This window comes from Sceloporus occidentalis, unplaced genomic scaffold (assembly GCF_023333645.1).
Source record: "Sceloporus occidentalis isolate IW3139 unplaced genomic scaffold, rSceOcc1.0.p SCAF_6, whole genome shotgun sequence".
Taxonomy (NCBI): domain Eukaryota; kingdom Metazoa; phylum Chordata; class Lepidosauria; order Squamata; family Phrynosomatidae; genus Sceloporus; species Sceloporus occidentalis.
Genome location: NW_028316986.1, coordinates 94,109,674 through 94,133,342, shown reverse-complemented (window position 1 = coordinate 94,133,342; position 23,669 = coordinate 94,109,674). Strand labels below are relative to the sequence as shown.

The window sequence follows — 23,669 nt, the reverse complement described above, 5'->3', positions numbered from 1 at the left end:
CAATATTCAGCACCAAAACTGTACTTGAACAGAAGTTCAAATTGCATGCCACTAATATTTTTGGGAAGGGGGAATGAAAAGAGGTGGTGGAAATAGTTTCTATTTAATTGTATCTATTTAATTATATGAAGAGTTGTGGAGAGACAAGAAAGGTATCTTGTGGTAAATTTGAAACTAACTGGTTTAATTTAGCATGAGCATTTGTCTATTTTAATCTATATCTTCATGAAAGCTCATGGTATAATAGATAAATTAATCTTAGAGATGCCACAAGACTGCTTTCTTTCCCTCCCCTCCTTTTTTCCTTTTACAGTTGGCCCTTCCGTTACACGGGGGATCCGTTCCAGACCCCACTGCGTAAGGAAAATACCACGTAAAGTCAAGCCCCATTAGAAACAATGGGGCTCATTCCCATGGCGCGCACCTGGTGTGCCATGGGGCGTGCACCATGGGTGCATACCTCATTGTTTCTTCTGGGCCGCAGGAGAAGCCTTTCTAGCACGGCTCCCACCATATGCTGGAAGCCGTATATAGCGCGCCCACATATGACATGGGCATACTGTACACAGAAACAGAAAGCCCTAAACCTCATGTTGCTAACCCAATCCTACTATTTGCTGACTCAAAAAGAGGCGCCAAAGCACTGTTCCTTTTTGAGCTGGCAAAAGAGTGCCCTTTCAGCTGCTTTGTGGCATTCCAGCGGTGTGCTTTATATAAACATTGCTCTGCCGGAGTGCTGTAATACTGTCCGCCATCTGGTTGGGCAGACGGCATGACATCGGCTTGGGGATAGCATCAGAGCATGAGTCATGTAACCATCACGCCCCAACACCACCTCCAAGCCTGCGCTTACTGCCAATCTGTTTGCAACCTAACATGGCTTTTTATATATAATCCTAACTGATACACTGGTGCCTCGGGTTACGAAATTAATTCGTTCCGCCATTCCTTTCGTAACCCGAAAATTTCGTAACCCGAAACACTTTTTCCATTGAAAATAACTAATGCGTTCTATGACCTCAGACTGAACCTGCAAGTCAAAACAAAGTTACAATAGAGGCCTATTAAGCTAAGTACCCTACAATACAATTTAATACAAAGTTGCCTGAGGCACTAAAGAGCTTAAGAATGACTTGCAGGTCCATTCTAAAGGTTTCTAAAGGATAAAGAAAAAAAGTTTTTTTCTTACCTTTGCTGGTCCTGGCATCTCAGAGTGAGGCAGGAGGAGGAGGAGGAGGAGGGGGGGCAGCCAAAACACCCAAATTTAAACCCAGACAACCAATTCAACCAATTTAACCAATTCAACCAATTTAACCAATTCAACCAATTTAACAAAGTTAACCATTTTAACAACAATTTTTTTTTAAATTTGGTGTTTTTTTTAAGGGTCATCAGCACCTTTGCCCTTCTTGGATGACTGTTCTCCCTCTTTTGTGAAGAACTGGTCCAAGGATGTCTGCTTTTGCCGGGCCTTAAGCAGGTTCCTAAAATGGCTAAGGCAGACATTATTATAATGTGCAATGGCATGGCTGGTGAACACCTTCTCAGGGTAATGCTTCTCAACATAAGAAGACACATTGTGGAATTGCCGCAAAATGTCTTTCATTTCTGCCGTTGGCAAAAATGCCCCCGCCGCCTCCTCCTCCTGGCCCCTGTCAAAATGGAGCACGTCCTCATCCACGGCCGAGTGTTGCATGGCCGCCAAGGCCTTGAGGTCCTCTGTTGTGAGGTCCTCACTGTGCTCCTCAATGAGTTCCTCCACGTCCTCGTCGTCCACGTCAAGTCCCAGGGACCTTGCGATGGAGACAATCTCAGTCACCTCTTCTTCACCTGGCTCAGCACCCTCGGTCTGTGACCCTTCCAAGGAAGAAGCATCAGGCCACAGCTTCCTCCACGCAGCAATCAGGTTGCGCCTGGTGATCTCCTGCCAGGCCAAGTCCACCATCTTCAAGCACACGACGATATCGAAATGCTGCTTCCAGAACTCTCGCAGGGTCAGCTGTGTGCTCTCCGTTACATCAAAACACCGCTTGAAGAGGTGCTTGGTGTAGATCTTTTTGAAGTTGGCAATGACCTGCTGGTCCATGGGTTGCAAGAGGGAGGTCGTGTTGGGCGGCAGAAACTGGACCTTGATGAAGGAGAACTCAGCAAGGATGTCCTTTTCCAGGCCAGGCGGGTGCGCAGGAGCATTGTCCAAGAGGAGGAGGCACTTCAAGGGCAAATCCTCTTCCTCCAGGTACCGCTTCACAGTCGGGGCGAAGACACTGTTGATCCACTCCACGAAAAGGAGGCGTGTGACACATGCGCGGCCATTGGAACGCCACATCACTGGCAACCTGTCCTTTTGAATGTTGTGTGCCTTGAAGGCCCTTGGATTTTCTGAGTGGTAGACCAACAGGGGCTTGATCTTACAGTCCCCGCTGGCATTCGCACACAACGCAAGTGTGAAGCGGTCCTTCATAGGCTTGTGGCCTGGCAATCTCCTCTCCTCCTGGGTGATGTAGGTGCGGCGAGGCATCTTCTTCCAGAAGAGGCCCGTCTCGTCGCAATTGAACACTTGCTGCGGGACGTAGCCTTCCTCCTCCATCATGGCCTTGAACTTGATGACAAATGCTTCGGCAGCCTGGTGGTCTGCGCTGGACGCCTCGCCGTGACGGACGACAGAGTGGATCCCGGTCCTCCTTTTGAACCTTTCAAACCAGCCACGTGAGGCTTTGAATTCTGGGGTGGCTGGCTCCTCCTGGGAAGAAGTTCCTTCGCCTGCCTCCTTGCTGGCCAGGTCTTCAAAAATGGTGGTGGCCTTCTCACAGATGACCGAGGTGGTCACAGTGTCCCTGGCTCGCTCCTTTTCTTTAATCCAGAGGAGCAGCAGGCGCTCCATCTCCTCGTGCTTTGGTGTCCTCTGCTTGGCAATCGTAGTCACGCCTTTCGCAGGAGCCACAACGCCTCTGATGGCCTCCTTCTGCTTGAGGACAGTGCCAATTGTCGAAGGGTTTCTTCCATACTCCTTGGCAATGTCCACCAAGCGCACGCCCCTCTCATGCTTGGCGATGATTTCCCTCTTGTCCTCCAAGGACAAGGGAGCCCTCTTCTTTTTGTCACCGCCGCTTTTATCTGTGGCTTTCTTGGGAGCCATAGCTCAAGCCTAAAAAGGACAAAAGGCACAGACACTGAGCAAAAGCCACAATTGGAAACCACCCCCACCCCCATGGTCACACTCTCTGGCCCACATGGGACCAAGGCCAAACTTGCAAAAATCGATGCCCACACTTTGAAATCATCACAGCCATGACCAAACCACCCCAGAACCCAAACTCAAAGGCCAGAAACCCCAAATCTAAAAATGCAACCCCATGGTCACACTCTCTGGCCCACATCAAATCAAGGCCAAACATGCAAAACTCACATCCCACACTCTCAAATCATCACAGCCATGACCAAAGCACCCCACCACCCCACAGCAAAAGCATGGTCACACTGTCTCACCCCACAAGAAGAAGGTAGAAATCCATACACCTACCTGTACGTACAGAAATTCCTGATAGCAGGTCTTGATCCGAAGTGTACACCTGGCACTGTACACGTACAGTACAAAGCCAGAACAAGTCCAAAGGCAGAAAGCCAGAAAAAGTCCAAACCTCCACTGGAACCACGAGTTAGAGTTCAGAAGCAACTCTTCCTCTCCAGTCCACAAGGCCAGACAAAGGGGGCAGATCAATGGAAGCCGGCTTTTGTTTCTGAAGCCAGGCCACCACCCCCCCCCCAATTTCGTTAGCCAATCCAGATGATCAGCTTGATTTCTCAAGCCAATCAATACTGCTAACGAAATTCAAAATTCGCGCCAAAGCTAACCCCTAACCCAGCCCCCTTAGCTAAGAGAAGGCTTTCCGTTAGCACTGGAAAGCCTATAGCTGCACTTTGCAGCATTTGAATTTCGCGCCGAAATGAATTTCGTAACCCGAAAAATATTTCGTAACCCGAAACAGTTTTTGCCAATCCAACTTTTTCGTATCCCGGAAATTTCGTAACCCGATCATTTCGTATCCCGAGGCACCAGTGTACATTGTTGTTGTGTCATTAAGTTATGTTGACTCTAATGCAGACCTATCTGCCAGGGTTTTCTTGGCAGAATTTGTTCAGAGTGGGTTTGCCCTTGCCTTCCTCTTAGGCTGAGAAAGTGTGACTTGCCCAAGGTCACCTAGTAGGTTTCCATGGTTGATTCAGGAATCAAACCCATCTCCCAGTGTCCTAGTCCAGTACTCAGACAACTAAACCACCCTAGCACTCAACGGTTACATAGGTCTGCTACAAACCAGACATTTGCTTAATGTGAATTCCTATATACGTTCTCATTATCAGGCTCATTATATAGTCCACCCTTGCCATACATGGGGGATCCATTCCACGCCCCCCCCCCCCCGGCCCAACTTAAGGCCAATTTCGCATATGCTGGAGTCCCATTTATTTGTGAGCTCCTGTGCGCCATGGTGTATTCACACCTGTGGTGCCCATGCCATTTTGTCCCTCACTGCTCGCTGTCCACATAAGCTCAAAGCCGCGTACGGCGAGGGCATGTACGGTGAGGGCAGACTGTACAAACGTGTTAGGTAGCTGCCAACTCACCATTCTGCCTGGGCATCCCAGCATTTGAAAAACACCTGACATGGTGCAAGACCATTGCACTAATTTTTCATGCAAGCAAAGTCATGCTCAAAATTATGCAACAAAGATTCCTATTATATATGGAGTTAGAACTTCCAGAGGTGCAAGCTGGATTCAGTAAAGAAAGAGGCACTAACAATCGCATTGAAAATATACGATGATAATGGAGTGTACCAGAGTATTCCAAAAGAAAATCTACATGTGTTTTATTGACTACAGTGAAAGCCTTTGACTGCATAGATCATGAAAAGCTGTGGAATGTGCTCAAAGAAATAGGAGTACTACTACACTTGCCTGCCCTGATGTGATCAGGACAAAAGGCTGCCATCAGAACTGAATAGGGAGAAAAAGAATGTGTCCTTATTGGAAAAGGAGTCAGCCAAGGCTGCAGATGACACAATAATACAAGCAGAAACCAAGGAAGACCTGGAGCAACTACTGGAGAAGTTCAAGGAGGAAAGAGCCAAGGCTGGCTTAATGTTGAACATTAAGAAATAAAAAATAATAAAATAACATAAAATAAAAAATACAAATAAATCCCTTTATGTTTTTTTGTGGGGTTTTCAGGCTATGTGGCCATGTTCTAGAAGAGTTTCTTCCTGATGTTTCGCGAGCATCTGTGGCTATCATCTGCTTGATTAGTGCTCATTGTCTATTTTAATCTATGTCTTCATGAAAGCTAATGGTAAAATAGATAAATTAATCTTAGAGATGCCACAAGACACTAATCCTCTTTTGCAGACCCTGCCATTAACAATAGAACAATACACATGCAAATCACTCCTGCCTTTCCAGGTCACACAATATATATACCCAACTCCTTTCCAGGCAAGCATTCTCTGAATATGCCAGCCACAGTTGCTGGTGAAACGTCAGGAAGAAACTCTCCTAGAACATGGCCACATAGCCCAAAAACCCCACAAAAAACTATGGATGCCAGCCATGAAAGCCTTCGACTTCACAATTTTTTTTATTTTGCTACTATCCTGGCCTTGGAGGGAGAGAAGGAGAAGCAGGCACAATTCCACCATTTCTAGGCCCAGAGGACTTTGAAAAGCCTTCCCTCCATTTTAACTGCTATCACCATGGCCTTGGAGGGAGAGAAGAACAGGCAGCATCTGCTGGACTTGATCCCTTCCCTACTACCATCCCCTTTCCTTTTGTTTCATGTCTTTTTAGATTTAAAGCCTGAGGGCAGGGAACTGTCAAAGTAACAATCTGCAAGCCGCTCTGAGAGCCTTTGTGGCAGAAGAGTGGGGTATAAATAGAATCATAGAATCATAGAATCGTAGAGTTGGAAGAGACCACTAGGGCCATCCAGTCCAACCCCCTGCCATGCAGGAAATCCAAATCAAAGCATCCCTGACAGATGACCATCCAGCCTCTGTTTAAAGACCTCCAAGGAAGGAGACTCTATCACCCTCTGAGGGAGTGTATTCCACTGTCAAACAGCCCTTACTGTCAGGAAGTTCCTCCTAATATTCAGGTGGAATCTCTTTTCCTGTAGCTTGCATCCATTGTTCCGGGTCCTGTTCTCTGGAGCAGCAGAAAACAAGCTTGCTCCCTCTTCAACGTGACATCCTTTCAAATATTTAAACAGGGCTATCATATCACCTCTTAACCTTCTCTTCTCCAGGCTAAACATCCCCAGCTCCCTGAGTCGTTCCTCATAGGGCAAGGTTTCCAGACCCTTCACCATTTTTGTCGCCCTCCTTTGGACACGCTCCAAATAGTCTAAATAAATAATGATCATGGAAGATCTACAAGATTTATAGAAAATTGAAATAGTCAGAGTTCCCATACCTTGGATCAAATGTTGACCAGAATGATAACTGCATTCAAGAAATTAGAAGAAGACTAGGATTGGGAAGGGCATCTAAGAAAGAATTGGAGAAGATCCTAAAGGGTAAAGATATAACTCTGAAAACTGAAGTGAGGTTCATTCAAGCCATTGTATTCCCTATCACCATGAACAGATGTGAGAGTTGGACAGTGAAGAAAGCTGATAGAAGGAAAATCAACTCATTTGGTATGTGGTGCTGGAGAAGAGTGCTGAGAATACTATGGATGGCCAAGAAGACAAACAATTGGGTATTAGATCAAGCCCAAACTCTCCCTGGGAGTCAGGATGACTAAACTGAAGCTATTGTACTTTGGCCACATCACGAGAAGGCATGAATCATTGAACAAAACAATGATGCTAGGAAAAGTAGAGGGCAGTAGAAAGAGAGGAACCATGCCACATGGTTAGACTCAGTCAAAGAGGCCACAGGCCTGAGCCTGCAGGACCTGAGCAGAATAGTGGAAGGCAGGGGGTCTTGGAGATATTTCATCCATGGGGTTGCCAAGAGTCAAGGTAGACTCAAGTGTGTAGTCCTATTCCAGTATTGTGGGCAATAGCATAGTCACATCCCATGGATTCCCAGGTTGGACAGTAAGAACCAGGGAACAAAACAGGTGGACATGACCCAACTTTCCTGTCATGTGGACATCATAGATTCATGGAGACTTGTGTGAATTGTCCCTTGCTCCTCCTAGCTCTGTTATGTATTTTAAAGAGGACAAATGACCATATACAAAACAAAAGTATGTAAAATATATGCAATTTTCCATTTTTCAGCACAATCTTTTGCAGCACAACCTTTCTTCATCCCTTAACTTCAGACTGCATAGGAATTCCAGAAATGAAAGCAAGCAAAACAATAATGAATTGTACACATGAGTAAGTGTTCATGTAGGACAAATTAGGTGATAGAGGCCTGAAACAGATGGGCCAAAAGCCCTGCCTTTGGGCTGATCCAGGGGCATAGCGTTCAGATGATGCACATCCCTGGACTGTGCTAAAGCCGCACCATGGCCACCTAAGGTGGTCCAAACTGGGCCACAAAAGGAGCATTAAAAAGTGCTCTTTGCCAGCAGTCCACTGCAGATTGTGGTGATGACCAGCCTTGGGACCATGGTGTCTGGTTGCCACAATCCAATGCTGAATGGGATGTGATAGGTGCTGGAGCAACCAGAGGGCACTCCATGCTGCCAGTGTGGTTGACCCCTTGGTCTCTGCTTTTCTCAGCACATGAGATCCAATCCCGTCCCTTTTCCCCACTGATATTTTCCTAATAGGCAATATGATGTATCAGAAGAGGAGAGGTTCCTACTCATGTGGGTGCTCGCTATTGTGAGCAAGAATAAAGGGTCCTGGAAGCACAACTTTCCATGTGAGGAAAGCAACAAAAGAAGAGAGGAGCACTGGACTCCTTTCCATGTTGAAGAAAATTAGGGGAGGGGGAGTAACACCTGGACGAAACAATATTCTGCTGGGTGTACTTCCTTTATCTCTGCTACCTTCCTCATCCTTCTGCCCAGTACTGGCAATTACACTGAGCAGGAGGATCACCACTCTGTCCAGTTCTGGTGAATTTCACAGTTCATTGCCTTCTCTAATTTAACAATTGACCTCTCCTCCAGTTCCATGAAAAGTCTACAGGAGAGGAGTAGAGTTATGGGGGGAGAAAACTGGGGGGCAATCAGCCCCCAAATAGGATTTCTGATGCCCAAATTTCATCAAATTTCCAGCATTGTACAGAGCAAGCCACTGGAAATCATTCACATCTAGAGCTCTTATTTTGTTGTATTTGTATTTCCTTGGTTGTTTTGTCTTCCTCTTTTATTTGGATGCCAAAGCTATATTTGTAAATGATCAACTGCATTTGTTAGTTACCTCAATGCTAGAAATGAGGCTGAAGAAAATTTCATTTGGGGGCAGAATTCTATTTGTGTATGTGTGTGTGTGGGGGGGCTACATCCCTGCATCCTTAGGATAGATTAGATTTTTTTTCCATTAATTATTACTAATTATTTATAAAGTATAATAACTTCCAAAATCCACAAAATAGTGATACCTTTATTGGGCCTACCGGAATGCACAATATACAGCTGCAAGCTTTGGAAACTTCACTGGCTTCTTCATCAGGCAAAAAGTGTTAAACTTATACAGGAGAAAACGGGGAAATGTGACAATGGTCCAAAACACACTGCATAAATATTCAAGTTAGGGCCATTTTAACTGCCCTGGCTCAGTGCTAGGGAATCCTGGGAACTGTAGAGTATTGTGGCTCCAGAGCTCTCTAGCAGAGAAGACTAAATGTCTCAAAAAACTACAGTTCACAGCATTCCTTAGCATGGAGCCAGAGCAGTTAAAGCCGTCTCAAACGGTATTATTTCTGCAGTGTGCTTTGGACCAGTGTTAGTCATAGGCCTGCATTTTGTCAAGATGTAGTGTTTGTTGTTCTCAGTCCAGATGGTATGGCAGGTATTCATGCAGACAGGTCCCTCCTTCTTTTCGCCATGTGGGTACTGTGAAATTCTTAAAGTCCAGGAAATAACATTTAAATTCCATTAGCAAGACTAAAGGCTACTGCCTTTGAAATCTAGTTTGTTTCAAATCCTTTGTGAGGCTACAAGCCCCTTTGTTAGGAAGCAAACACCTTGATAAAATATATATTTTTGTTTGTTTCAAAACATTGCAACATATATATTGTGTGTTTTAATTTAGTTAGCTGTTTTGTTTATTTTGGATGTTATTGTGTTTTGCTATATGACCAACATGGTTACCCCTGGGTATAATTATTTGCTAATTTGTTGTTGTTATGTGCCTGCAGTTTGACTCTCACTTGCAGCCACACTATGATGGCGTTTTCTTGGCAAGATTTGTTCAGAGGAGGTCTGTTGCTGCCTTATTCTGAGGATGAGAGAATGATTTTTCATAGCTGTGTTGGGATTCAAACCCCAATGTCCTAGAGTTCTAGTGTAATGCTCAGACCACTACACCATGCTGACTATTATTTATTAAAGCTCTCTCTGTCTCTGTGTGTGTGTGTGTGTGTGTGTGTGTGCGCGCGCGCATGTGTGTTGTAAAACTGAAGTCAGCTTACATTGCAAGCTTTGTTTCTTATCTTGCCTACACAGGACAGACCCTGTTCACATAAATCAAACTTTTAAACCTCCTCCAAATAGTTTCTAAAATTTTCACTTATGAATATTATGGTGGACATCTGACTCACGCATCACTTGTTGAGATGTATATTTCCATTTATTGTAGCATAACTCTTTGGCCCAGGAATCTAATTATTTCCTACAGGCTGGATATGAATAAATTATATGATGAGGGGATGATGATGCTTACTGGTACTTTTGTCAATAAGGCATAGATGAAAAGGATTTTCTGGATATAGGATTAGCGGGTTTATAATAATCTGTATTTAACATCTGTTCCCATATTGTCTCTCTTTATCTATAATTCTTTAATTCCTTCCCCTCCCTTCTTTTTTCACCAACGGCTTTTCGATATCATAATTTCAGGGTTTTTCTTTTGCCATGTTCTTTACATGTCTTCAGTATATTTAGTTGTGGGACAAGTTAGTGACTTTTATTAGATGTGGATCCATAAAGCATCACAGGCATGATGTGCTCCTGTTCCTATTTCAGGCAAGCCTTCATTTCCATGGAAAGGTTAGTCTTTGCTGGATGGCAGTCAACTGTGTTTGTCCATCTGTCCATGGGACATATCACTGTAGACAGGATGGGGATAATGTAAACAGATTTTTTTGCAGAGCATCTTTCTGAAAATAATTCTCTTAGGTGATTTTTGAGGCAGAAGTGTGTGTGTGTCTGGGGGTGTGTGTGTCAAATTTCACAATGCTACCTTATTATTATTATTATTATTATTATTATTATTATTATTATTTCTACCCTGCCACTCCCATAAGATCGAGGCAATTACAACATAACAACAACTATAGTAAAATGCAATTAAAATCATTAAAACAATCATAGACAGAAAACAGAACATCATGGGGAAGTCACTAGAATGGTCTGCTGGGGGCGACTGAGTCAATTATTCAGGGAAGGCCTGTTGGAAAAGATCCATCTTGACAGCCTTTTTGAAGCCATCAAGGTTGATATCTCCCTTGAGAGTGAAGAGATTTTAAAATTAGTGTTATATGGTCACCTCTAGATCTCCCGGTGACTAATCTGGCCGCCATGTTTTGGACTAATTGAAGTTTCCAGACTAGGCACAAGGGTAGTCCCTTGTAGAGTGTATTACAGAAATCAAGCTGTGAGGTTACCAGTGCATGTACTACAGTTTTGATTTAATTTTGGATTTAATTGTATGTAAACCATAATAGTGACTGTCCAGCAGATCATCAACTCTTACAAACTGGGATCTCTTTATAATGAAATGTTGGTGTGACATTTGGATTTTGGCTTTCATCCAACAGAAACCTTCAGAATTGTCATAGTACAGTATGTATATTATAGAACAGAAGAACTGGATTATTCTCAGTAATAACGAGATGGATCCTTTTTTGATAACACAAATTGCAAACAGAGCTATCTTGATTTAGATCTCACCTGCCCACAAATACAATAGAAAAATGAAATGACATTCCAAACTCTGTCCCTCTTCATTGGACCTAAACTCTAGAGTGTATTCCACATACTTTAGAGTAAGAGCAAGAATTGCCAGCTATGTCATTGAAGAAACACACAGCTGAAGAAGGAAAACGTGCCCTCTAGATTTTTTGAACTATAAGTCTCAAAGCCCAGCTAGCATGAACAATGCTCAGAAATTAAGGAGGTTGTAGTCCAAAGCATCTGCAGGGCACCAGGTTTCTGTCCATGGTATAGTATGATCTTATTCACATTATTTAACCCAATCCATGAGTCCATACAGACAGGCCAAAATAAAGCTGCTTCGGGTCACTTAGGAGGTATGCTATTTAAATGATATATGCGTCCTAAGAGGCCAGAAACTGTGCCAAAGCTGCGCTCCAGTCCTAAGGACTAGAGCGCAGCTTCTGGCGTCTTAAGTTGTGTGGGTCATTTAAATACCATACCTCCAAAGTGGCCTGAAGCAGCTTTATTTTGGCCTGTCTGTACAGGTCCCATATAAATATCTTTCTTGGCCATTGTCAATTTTCAGTGCAATGAATGAAACAGTATTTGTTTTGCAAGAGAAATTCACTCTTTTTTTGAAGGGGAAAAGGTAAGCATGTAACCACATTCAGCTATTTAATTTATTTAACATGACATGCATCAAAATACTGAAGTGTTGTTTTTTATGAAGCTTCTCCAATAGTATAGTCTATGCACCATAGGAAAATGGGACTGTAGTGCTCAGCCTACAGTCGTGCCACTGAACTGGGCCAAATATTCATAGGTTTGTCATAATGTCAGATTATAGTATAGTACTTCAGCCCAATCAGGATAACTGCTAACTGTTGAAGAGTGATAGATGGGATAGTCAGGGATTACCCTGTATGCAGCTTGGGGCCTTATGTAGACTCCCCATTGACTGAAATATTTGTTTACATTTTTCCTATTGTCATTTATCCCCCAGATTCAGACTACAGCCAAAGTCTGTAGATTTTTTCTCTATAATAACGCCAAAATCCGTCCATATCTCTCCGCTTCTAGCGCAAAAACACTGGTTCATGCCCTAGTGGTCTCACGACTAGACTACTGTAACCTCCTCCTGGCAGGGCTTCCTCTCTCTCACCTCCACCCATTAATTTCTGTTCAGCATTCAGCTGCACGCATTATTACACTTGCTCTCCGTTATGATCATGTCTCCCCTCTGTTGTCTTCCCTTCACTGGCTCCCTCTTCCTTTCCGCATCAGGTACAAACTTTTGCTACTCACTTTTAAAGCCCTGCATGGGCTGGCCCCTCTTAACTGATCTTCTCTCTCCCTACATCCCTACTCGCACTCTCCGCTCTGGTAGCCAAAGTCTTCTCTCTCAACCCAGGATTTTCTCTGCCCCGTCCCAGATCCGTCCCTTCTCTCTAGCTGCCCCTCATTCCTGGAACCTTCTTCCTCTGCATGTGCAGCTCATCACTTCCCTAACCAGCTTTAAGGCTGAGCTGAAAACCATATTGTTTAGGGAAGTGTTCTCAGGGAATTTGTGATTATCATCTGGCTGTCTGATAATGTTTGATGTGATGTGATTTGCTTTTATATTTGATGTTTTTAATTTGTCTTATCTTTTCTACATGGTAATTTTATCTACTCCTTTATTTAATTGTTATTATTTTAGAGTGTACGCCTTGGGCAGGCTTTTATATACTCCTTAATTTTACCGACTTTGTACAGCGCTGTGTATAATTACAGCATTCTAGAAATAAAGTTTAATAATAATAATAATAATAATAATAATGTGTTGTTGTTTCAAAGGACACAAAAAAGGCAGATGGATTTACATGTAATGAATGACAGAAAGCTAATATTGTACTGTGCATTTCCAGGACCATGTTGAAGGAGAGAACTGCAGTCGTTGCAAACCAGGCTTCTTTAACCTGCAACAAGACAACCCCAAGGGCTGTGAGGAATGCTTCTGCTCAGGAATAATAAATGACTGTGTGAGCTCCCACTGGACCTACAGCAGTGTAAGGAAAAGAAAAATAAATTTATATATCCTACTAGAACACCCTTTTTCTTTTAAAAGAAAATGCATTTTCTTTAGACTCCTTTAGACCTTGTACTTGCACACCTCTCTGTTCCTCAAGAATAAAAATGTATGATTCTTCACATGTAAAAGCCAGATTTTATAAATTTTACATTGGAAAGATGTTCCATAACACATGGCCAGGTAAAAAAATACAGTCCCTGAATAATTCAGGAAATTTTGTCTTTGGATATGAATGACAAAGGAGTGGGGGGGGGGGGGACTTTAAAGATCTCTCTTTATCAGCAGTATTGGATCCAACAATGCATAAGCAGATTTGCACCCTATGACCCATCTAAATCTGCTCCAGGGGACCATTCAGTCCTCCCAAGCAGATTTGTGGCTGCATTGGGGGAGTACAGTGCCAGAAGGAGAATTTAATCCCTGTGTGTATTCAGCCACGCCTATGATACTGCACTGGATTTGTCCCTGAAGTGCTCATAATCTTTAACTACTATTTGGTAGTGAGCTACAAGTTTCTCCAGGACATAGTAGCTGTATGTATTGAATGTTGCCAGTTATATAACTGAGAATCATGTTAATTTTGTTTTTGATAAGAACTTTCCAAAACTCTTAAATTTCTTCATAAACTTGATGAAAAGAACCTGAATGAGACAAAAAAAAAAAAAAAAAAAGAAAAAGAAAAAGAAAAAAAGCTAATGGGCATAAAGAAAACTGATGGTGTAATCAGTTTCTCTGGCTCAGATGACAGCCGATTGTTTTCCTTGCAACTGGATAGGAATTTGGCAACTTCCACACCTTTCTGACAGTTTCACAGGACATCATAGTGCACCACTCATGTGCCAGGAACCAAAAAATTTTCCCCACTAAGAACCATGAAATGATTTCCTGACAAAACATTGTTAAAAACAATGGATGTAAATAACATGTAAATATTCTAGGGAAGCAGGATATTCCAGGTATGAATCTCAAAGATAGTGCTGATGCCCTGGAAACAACAAGAATTGTATAACTTGAAAAAGAAATTGTTTTGGACTATATTTCCTAGAATTGCCCTGCCAGTATAATCAGAATGGATTCTGGGAATTGCGGTGCCAAAGAGTAACTTTTCCAAGTTCTGTAAAATGACTGCATCAGCACTGACAACAGCTTTATTAAAATTATTCCCACCTTTCATCTGATTACTTTTAAACAAATTGCATATACTTTGTTTTAGGACTACAACTACCAGAACTAGGGATGTTAGCTGTAGCTTCCTTAACCATTGTAGATAATCTTCAATCCTCCATGTTTAACTGCCTGGTCATGAACATGAGACTATGTGCTTTTGATGATATTACAAGCACCAGGCATTATCTTTTAACCATGCACCAGCTGTGAGCTTTGATGTAGAACACAGTGAATTCAGACAAGAAAGAATTTGGTTTAATTTCCCCAAAGTAGACTCCAGTGATTTGAATTGGTTAAGAAAAATCTGATTAGTTTCAGCTCGGAAAAAATTATTTTGGTTCAAATGTGTTTTAAGCTACATTTGTATGCATTCAAAATTAAATGACTGCTAGGGTCAACTGTATAAAAAGAATCTCCCTTCAGTTGACAGCAGAGCCATTTTGGCAACCCTGGTAGCATCCAGTCCGTTCAGTATGCAAACAGCCTTGAACAAGCCTTCTGTTTACCATTTGCATTTATAATCCATCATGTTAAGAGATTTACCAGGTTAGGGGGTTCTCTGCCATCCATGTGTTTCTTTCAAACACGATGCAACTGAAATGATGCTTGCTCTCCCAGATAAAGATTTTGTCCAAGAAAACCAAGAAGGGACTGTTAAACAGTTGGACCTAAATCTGATCATCTGCTGAACACTCACTTTATTCTATTGTGCTGAAGAAGACTGCTGAGTTGTTGACAGCAGGGTGCACAACATATGGTGTGCTAAGCTCCTTCCACAGATGAGACCTTGTGAGATATTTGCCATTGTATTTTTAAATTTGGAGGGAGGCACAAAACTTTTTACCTTTGTACTCTCTGGGAAATCCTGGGAATTCGACGGATTTTCTATTTCATGATTTTGGAAAACAAAAACAAAATATTTTAATCGGCTTATAAGAAATCCAATAAGAGGGAAAGGTAGGGTGGTTTTTTTTTTTTTTTAAATGTACTGTGGTCTCCTTTGATATGGATAGCACTCCTTATTTCAGGAGGACAAGCATTCAGTTGAGAAAGCCATTGGCACTCCCTTCCCCCACTATAGTTAGAAATCCTTTCCATTTTGATGCCTAGTAAAGAAGATAGTTCACCCTTCTCTTTTTAAAAACTCTCTCTGTATTGAAGGAATACAGACACTCTATCCATGGATAGAGCTTTGGTTCCTGGCACATGAGTGGTGTACTTTTTATATACTCCTTAATTTTATCGACTTTGTACAGTGCTGTGTATAATTACAGCGCTCTAGAAATAAAGTTTAATGATGATGATGATGATAATAATAATAATAATAATAATAATAATAATAATAATAATAATAGAGCTCCATGGATATGTTTTCAATCTGCAGAGGAGTTTGATCAGATCATGATAGGTGGAGCTGGGACAATCTGGAAGGTGGTAATGGCAAATTGCCATTGCTTAGTTCCAGCTAAGCCAGTTCTCCCCACTACCCCCACCTTCATTCCTTCTTTCTGCTGTTTCTGTATCAGAAAGGATAGCCACACACACACACACACACATTATGGCAGGGTTTTCTCATCCCTTTTAGAGATGTCTTTGGCACAAACAGGTGCAGGTATAAACTCCCTAGGAAGTTTTGTCCTCTATTCACTGTAGAGGAACCTGCCACCATCAACCAGGGTACAGCAGTTGGGTTGGCTAGACATTTTCCTTTCTATCCCAGAAGTATCTAATCCAGTAAGGAAGGTGAAACTGTTTTTCCAACCCTTTACTATGAGAGTACTTAAAGATTCAAAGCAAGAAGGCTCAGGTGTATCCAGAAGTTAGAGAGAGCAAACAAGAATATTCTAAGCAATCTTCCCGGAAGAAGAGTCTTTTGAGTGAAATGCGTTGGTGTCTTAATGTATTGCACTCAATGTACTACAGTTGGAGCTTGTTCTTACCCTCTTAGCCTTAAGTAGAAGCCATGGCTCTGTTCTTATATTAGCATGTAAGAAATTAGCAACTTTACTTGCCATTTCTTGTTAATCTACTGTATAAAGACTCATATATGAAATATAATATGAAGGAGCTGCAGCAGAAGTTTATGACTGAGATATTTTCTGTTTTCCAGTCCTATGAATTCTCATGGTATTATATGGAGACTGTCTAATTTTAAGGAATCTTGTAGCATGTTTGACAGTATCAGAGAAAAATAAATGTTTAGCATAAACATTCATGGACTCCACTCCACTTCATCAAATGCATGGAATGAAACAACTACTCCTCTTCCTCTTCCTCATTCCCTCCTCCTCCTCCTCCTTTTCTCTCTGCCACCAAGGAGACTTGCAAACTCCTTCGAAGGCAATATTTGTTCTGAGGGGGTTTGCCATTGCTATCCTCTGACACTGGGAGAGTGTGACTTGCTCATGGTCATCCAGTGGGGCTTGGAAGCCTGGTCTCCCAGAGTATTAGTACAACACTGAAACCATTACATCATGCTGGCTCAGTGTGTACCTTTTGTGGACACACACGTACATACACAAATGGGGATGGGAGGGAGAAAGGAAGTGTGGGTATGGTGATGTCATATGTTCATTTGTTCATTCTCAAGGATTGTTGTGAAGAGTATTGAAAGGGAAAAAGGTGGGAGACATCTTTTACATATAAGTTAAGCTATGCCGATAAACATATTATTGGAAGAGCAGCTTTTTTGGAAGACAGGGACAAGACCTTGCTACAAACTCAGATGCCACCTTTGCACCACATCTAATGAGCAACATCACAGGGCCTAATAATATCACTCATCAGAGGTGTTTTCACTTCCGCATCCTCTAATGTGATATATTAAATCCTTTATCTATGGTGCCCTTCTGTATTCTTCCTGAACATTCTCAGTCCTTCAAACAGCAGTCCTTGAACAAAAATGTTTTAAAGAGATTGGAAAGAGAAACAGCTGAATTAGATTATATCCACAAACTGCCACATTGGCAGTGGTTTGAACAAAGACAATGGTTTCTTGATATACTAGATATATTTATACAGTATTTCTCAAGCTACTAAGCAAGATCTTCATTCCTGCTTTATCACAACGATTTATTGGTTCTGTACTAGAACAAGAACTTTCCCCACTAGTTCTATGTTCACCTGCCTGTTTTGGCTTATATTCAAAACATTTCTCCTACCTTTGTCCCTTTAACTACTCTTCATGCCCATTGTTCAGTCTAAGGAGATTATCACATAAAATGTGGGTATCATGATATCACATGGGAGGAACTTCCTCCCACCATGTCTTGTATATATGTCCATCTCCAGAGGCTTCTTTCCATGTATCTGACAAAATGGACTGTTGTCCATGAAAACTTATGCTGGAAATTTATTTTTCTCTGCTTGTGTCTAAGGTACTTCAACATTACTTTAGATCTTTTTATGCAGAGATCAAAATGACTATATCATTGAATACAGTCTGTCCTCGCCTTACGCGGGGGATCCGTTCCAGATCCCGCCGCGTAAGGCAAATTCCGCCTATGCTCGAGCCCCATTGGAAACAATGGGGCTCGGGCGCGGCGGCGCAGGAGTGTGCGGGGCGCAACGGGCGCGTGCGCCCATTCAATTGAATGGGACGCGCCGCCCCTTCCGCCCCGCGTGTGCCCCGTGGTTTGAGCGTGTATGCTCAAGGCCGCATATGGTGCACCTGCGTATGGTGCGGGCGTGCTGAACTGGCTTATTTTTTAAGGTAAATAATGGATTCAGTGCAATCTATCAAAGTTGCATATGCGTCTTTATGGTTTATCAGTATTTCCATATCATAAAAGTGCTTGTTCTACAGCACTTGCATCCATGATTTATTATTGCTGCTGTCCTCAAATAAGAAAAAAATGTGTTTGAATGCATGAGACAAAACAACTCTTTGAAGACCTCCCTGATGTTGCCAATTTCAAGCTGATCATAACTTTCTGAAAATGATTTAGCACACAGTCTTATGTGTGTTTACTCAGAAATATATTACGTTTATTTCAATGGGCTTGCTCCCAGGTAAGTGTGTATAGGATTGCTGTCTTAAAAATGATGCTGCAATAATGCTTTGTTTCGTAACGATATCTCTACGACAAGACCACTTCCTTCTTTATTGATAATTTTCTGTCTTTGAGAGAAGATTACAAAAAACATGGCAAGCCCTACCCTCATATTTTATTGTGAAATTTTTCCAGATCATGAATATGATATAAAACCAAAACCAAGACAGCAGAACAGTGAGGTCTTTAAACAGAGATTGGATGGACATTTTTAGGGGTGCTGTAGTTGTGTGTTCCTTCATGGCAGGAGTAGAAGACCTTTGCAACCTCTTCCAACTCTTAAGATTCTGTGATTCTGTGAAAAGAAGGAAATAGGTAATGAAGGTTTTAGATAGTGGTTAGATATTAACAGAAATTTTATTTTGCTATCATAGATTGGGGAAATGAATGGCTGGTACCTGACAGATATATCTGCTCGTGCTAGAGTTACTCCTCAGCAGGACAGCTTTGATGGACCTCAACAGCTTAGCATCAGCAACACTGCTGCAACGACTTTTCTACCCCAGGTTTATTACTGGAGTGCACCCAGTCCTTATTTGGGAAACAAAGTAAGTGCAGATGGTCTTCACCTGAGTATTATTTTGACTTATTAATAACAAAATATGGAATTTCTCCCCCTGAAGGACTCGGTGCGCAGCTTGGGTGTACTCCTTGACTCGTCGCTCCAGCTGACTTCTCAGGTGGATGCGACGGTCAGGAGTGCTTGTTATCAGCTTCGGCTGATACGCCAGCTGCGTCCCTACCTGGACCGAAAGGACCTTGAATCTGTTGTACATGCTTTGGTAACCTCTCAATTGGATTTCTGCAACGCGCTCTACATGGGGCAACCCTTGTACCAAACCCGGAAGCTGCAATTGGTGCAGAATATGGCAGCCAGACTGGTCGCTGGTAGTTCCAGGTCAGACCATATAACACCTATCCTAAAAGATCTTCACTGGCTGCCTATTCGCTTCCGAGCCCAATACAAGGTGTTGGTTTTGACCTATAAAGCCCTAAATGGCTTGGGCCCAGGGTACTTGGAGGAGCGCCTCTCCCCATATAATCCGCCCCGCACACTGAGAACATCCGGGACAAACTTGTTGGAGGTCCCTAGGTCCAACCTTGTACGGACCTCTCAGAGGGCTTTTGCCATCGCTGCCCCTTCATCTTGGAATAAGCTCCCCGCAGAGCTTCGCTCCGCCGCCTCACTAGCTATCTTCAAGAAAAATCTGAAGACATATCTATTTCGGTTGGCCTTCCCACCTTAGTTAGACTGTTTTTTCCTGCCCCTTACTTTTTCCCCTTTTGACCTCGGTTTGCTGTAAATTAGCTCTTCTTTTTCTTTGCCCTTGATACGTGTGTTTTATTGATCTCCTGCTCCTGTATTTTGTAGTAATGTTTTTAACTTTTATATTTGAATTTTCCTTTTCTATTGTACTGTTTTTAAATTTGTAAGCCGCCCTGATCATATCTATGGAAGGGCGGGGTAGAAATAAACTTTATTATTATTATTATTATTATTATTATTATTTATTGGATAACTGTTTGGCCAAGAATATTGGTTGTTGAAAGCATCTGACATGCGCATGTCAAATATCCCAGTGAGACACAAAGCAAATGGTAAGTAGACTAAGCAAACATTCCTGGCTCCCAAAGCCTCCTGGCTACTTCTAGTGTCAGGTGTTATGCAAGCAGCTATAATTTGAAATATTATTTCTAGAATGAAATTGCTGGTGATCTGTTTTTGGGTGAATAACATATGTGATTGTGGTCTTTTTCTCCAAGTAGTTTTATCCCACTTGATGGACCTTCAAACTGAGCTGCTATTTTCTCACTTTGTCTGCACATATGCTGGTAGATGATCAGATGTTGAAGGGGTGTGTTAAAAATTGTGTGATGCACACGTGCTCCTAAACTGATTACAAGCATTACAAGCTAGAGAAATAAAGGCCTGTTACAGACTGCCAAAATAAAGCTGCTTTGGGTCTCTTTGGAGGTATGCTATTTAAATGATGCATGGGTCCTAAGAGTCCAGAGGTCGCGCCAAAGCCACACTCCATTCCTAAGCACTGGAGAGCAGCTTTGGTGCAGCTTCCGGATTCTTAGGGTGCATGCATCATTTAAACAGCATACCTCCAAAGAGACCCAAAAAGTCAGGTAGCTAATAGCTGTAATATACTGCACCACAAAAACATAGACATTCTGATAATCATGGTAATTAGGCCATCACTTATATAATTCCCTTCCCTCCCCCAATATATAAGTAGTAAAGACATAATTTACAGAATAACTTGGTTCTCCTTATAGAGCAAGGTTGGGGAAAGTGTGGCCTTTCAGATGTTGGACTACAATTTTCTTTAGTTTTAGGCAGAATTGTCAAAGGTTTTTGTTCATTGATATTTGGAGAAGCAGATATTATCAGACCCTGCCTAACACACTGAACATTTAACAAACTGAACATTTTTTTAAATTGGTAGAAGGTACTTTTCTAGTGTCCAGGCAAAAGCAGAATGCTCCCCCATATTTAAAATTCTTGAAGACTCTAGAAACTTCAAAATGTCTGCCAAATGCATGGGGACCTACATCTGAGGAGGACTATGTAATCTGAGCAGATATAGCCTCGTATGAGAATAGGCTAATGAATTTGGAACCTTTGTGTGAAGTTGTGTATTTCTGCTTATTATTTATGAAATAATATCACAAATATATAACTATTAAAACTAGGCCCTTCTGTATGCTTACCAATGCTCTCCTAGGCACCTGTGTCAAGGTACTGTATTTTGGAGCAGGGTCTTGGATTATAGTCTTAAAACTGTATCTGTATACCATCTATTAGTGCCATTGTGTGTGCATTAAGGTACATATGTGTGCACATAGTAGCTACATTAGAACATGTAGATCATTGGCTATACTACAAAAACTATCAGGAACCTTGAATGCAAGTAAAATAGAAGCCTGCAGTCCCGAGTTTTCTTTCTTTTTTTGCCTTGTTGATTATTGTGTTGTTTATTGAAAGTCTACCAAGGTACCTTCTCAAGGTTTCTCTACATTAGCTTTCCCCTCTTGGTTAGATATCAGTATGACAGAAGGTAAGTGAGCAAGTAAAGATTAAAGTGTTTCTTTTGCAAAGTATATGAGCATCTTGTTCAGAACTGTAGATTGCTATAGAGACTCAGGTCCATATAGCATGAACAGAGTTGTGTTTGCTCTCATAGGTAATCTGTACTTACGATATATATTTTCATATATTCCCTCCAACTCCTTCTGAAGCAGTAAAGTAATAGAAAAAATGTACACAGATTGTTTGAACATGGAAGCCACCCCCACACACACACCAAATAATTTGGAAGGGCTTTGGTTTAGTGTCACATATCTTTATATGAATGAAAGTACTTGCCTTAATAACTGAGCCATATAAATTTTTGATACCATAGTAATACTGAAAACTCTCACAAATTACCATAGTACATCTGAACTGTCATGTTGCATGATGTAAATTATAGCCATGATGACATACTTAGCCAAGGTGATTTAGTGTATTGCTATGGAAATGGAATATTGCAAGTTATTATTTGTAAACTCAGTAAAATAGTTCTCTAAATAGATAAACCTGACTAAAACTAGTCTTTTGAAATTGTTTTTCTTTCTGTGCTGCATATACAACAATCTCAATTGTGCATATGTGGGTTTTTTTTGTGGTTTGCTGCCCAAAGTAACATAGAGTAGGATTTCAGTATATAATAACAGTATCTAATATAAGTGACCTTGTTGTTGACTCCTGTGGTGCCAAGTCTTATACAGTGAGAAATACCAAGAATTTACCCTCTAACCCTGATTATACAGCTGAACCTCAAATAACTTCCTGCTGCAATTTTATTTATTAAGATGTATATCGTGCCTTTCAAGCAAATAATTCCCAAGACAACCTACATCATCAAGCAAATGATGCCTCCAGGCTCATACAACCATACAAAACCTCCTTGCCCCCCTGACACCACGGAAATTGTTTATCAATCATAATAAGCAATAGCAACAGCACATACATTTTATACCGCTTATCAGTGCACTTAAGCACTCCCTAAGTGGTTTACAATGTGTAAGCTAATTCCCCCAACAAGCTGATACTCATTTTAGTGACCTACAGAAGGATGCAAGGCTGAGTGGACCTTGGAGCCCTGCCTGGGATTGAACTCACAACCTTGGCTGCAGTACTGGCATTTAACCACTGCAGCACATTTTTTGGCTGCTCAAAATCATTGTTACGAGTAGATTTTGTAAGTTTAATGATTCACTGGCAGTGAAATCTCTTTCTGTGTGTTCCATCTGTTAGTTTGAAATGATAAACATCTGCAAATTTTAACTCATAAATCTTATAAGATATCATAGTTGGAAACCTTTTTAGACTATCAAGTAATGGCTGGTGTCAAAACTAGCATGGCTTTGTTTACTGTGAAAGCATATTTTAAGGCTGTAGTTAAAAAATATCATTTTAAATTTGTCTAGTCCCTTGAAACTTTGGGTCAACACAACACACCTTAAACTTTCTTCCCAAAAGTCTTTGAAAAAAAGAATTTTCTGCTTACATCATGTGTAGGGCTAGTCTGCCAGTGCTATTTCAGGCAGCAGATACAGAGTGGTAGCAAGGTATTGGATAACAGAGCTGTGTGGTTTGCATCCTTGAAATTATATTGTTACCAGCACTGAACTAAGATTCAAATGCTAATCCAGTGTGTTTTTGTATGTGGAATGAAGTGGAGCACATTTCCTTAGGCAGCAAAATATCTTGAGACAACCCTATTATTATGTCAAATGCCACAAGTTTTCTCAAAGATATATGCTATCTATTGTAGGTCTAACAGAAATGTAAATGTTTGTAAATAAATGTAACACTTATAGTTTACTAACTTGAGTTTTAGATGTCTATATTCTTTTATGTTTGTGCAATATGCTCAAGAAAAATGCTACACCGTAGTACAATATTGCTCCAGAAAAAAATGCCATCCTTTGCCATAGCACTCAGGCTTCACAGACCCCCATTTGCTCATTTCTCATTGTTCTGTAGCATGACTGACCTGATCTAGGAAGAGTGGTTATAAGTATGTTTGAATGCCCCAGGAGGGACGTTGTCTTTGTTCATAACAGGACATTTCTCAGTTTTATTGTGTCTATCTCATGCCCCAGTACTGAAATCTCCTGCCATGAGATGAGGATGGCTGGAATGTAAAGAAGCTGGTGGCAGACAGAATAACACTCTTGGACTGGCAGTTGTCAGAACATGTCAGACATTTTGTAGGAGTGGAAACTTCAGATTTCTCATGGGAGCTATTTCCTTGTTTTCTATA

General features: G+C 41.6%; 1 protein-coding gene across 1 annotated transcript in view; it reads left to right on the top strand.

Annotated features, from left to right (window-relative positions):
• LAMA2 (laminin subunit alpha 2) overlaps positions 1–23,669 on the top strand; it is a 609,129-nt gene that overhangs the window by 253,317 nt on the left and 332,143 nt on the right. Inside the window, exons 11-12 of the mRNA XM_089530405.1 lie at positions 12,966–13,106; positions 18,723–18,896. Coding sequence (XP_089386531.1) covers positions 12,966–13,106; positions 18,723–18,896 — 315 coding nt within the window. The remainder of the gene's footprint in view (positions 1–12,965; positions 13,107–18,722; positions 18,897–23,669) is intronic.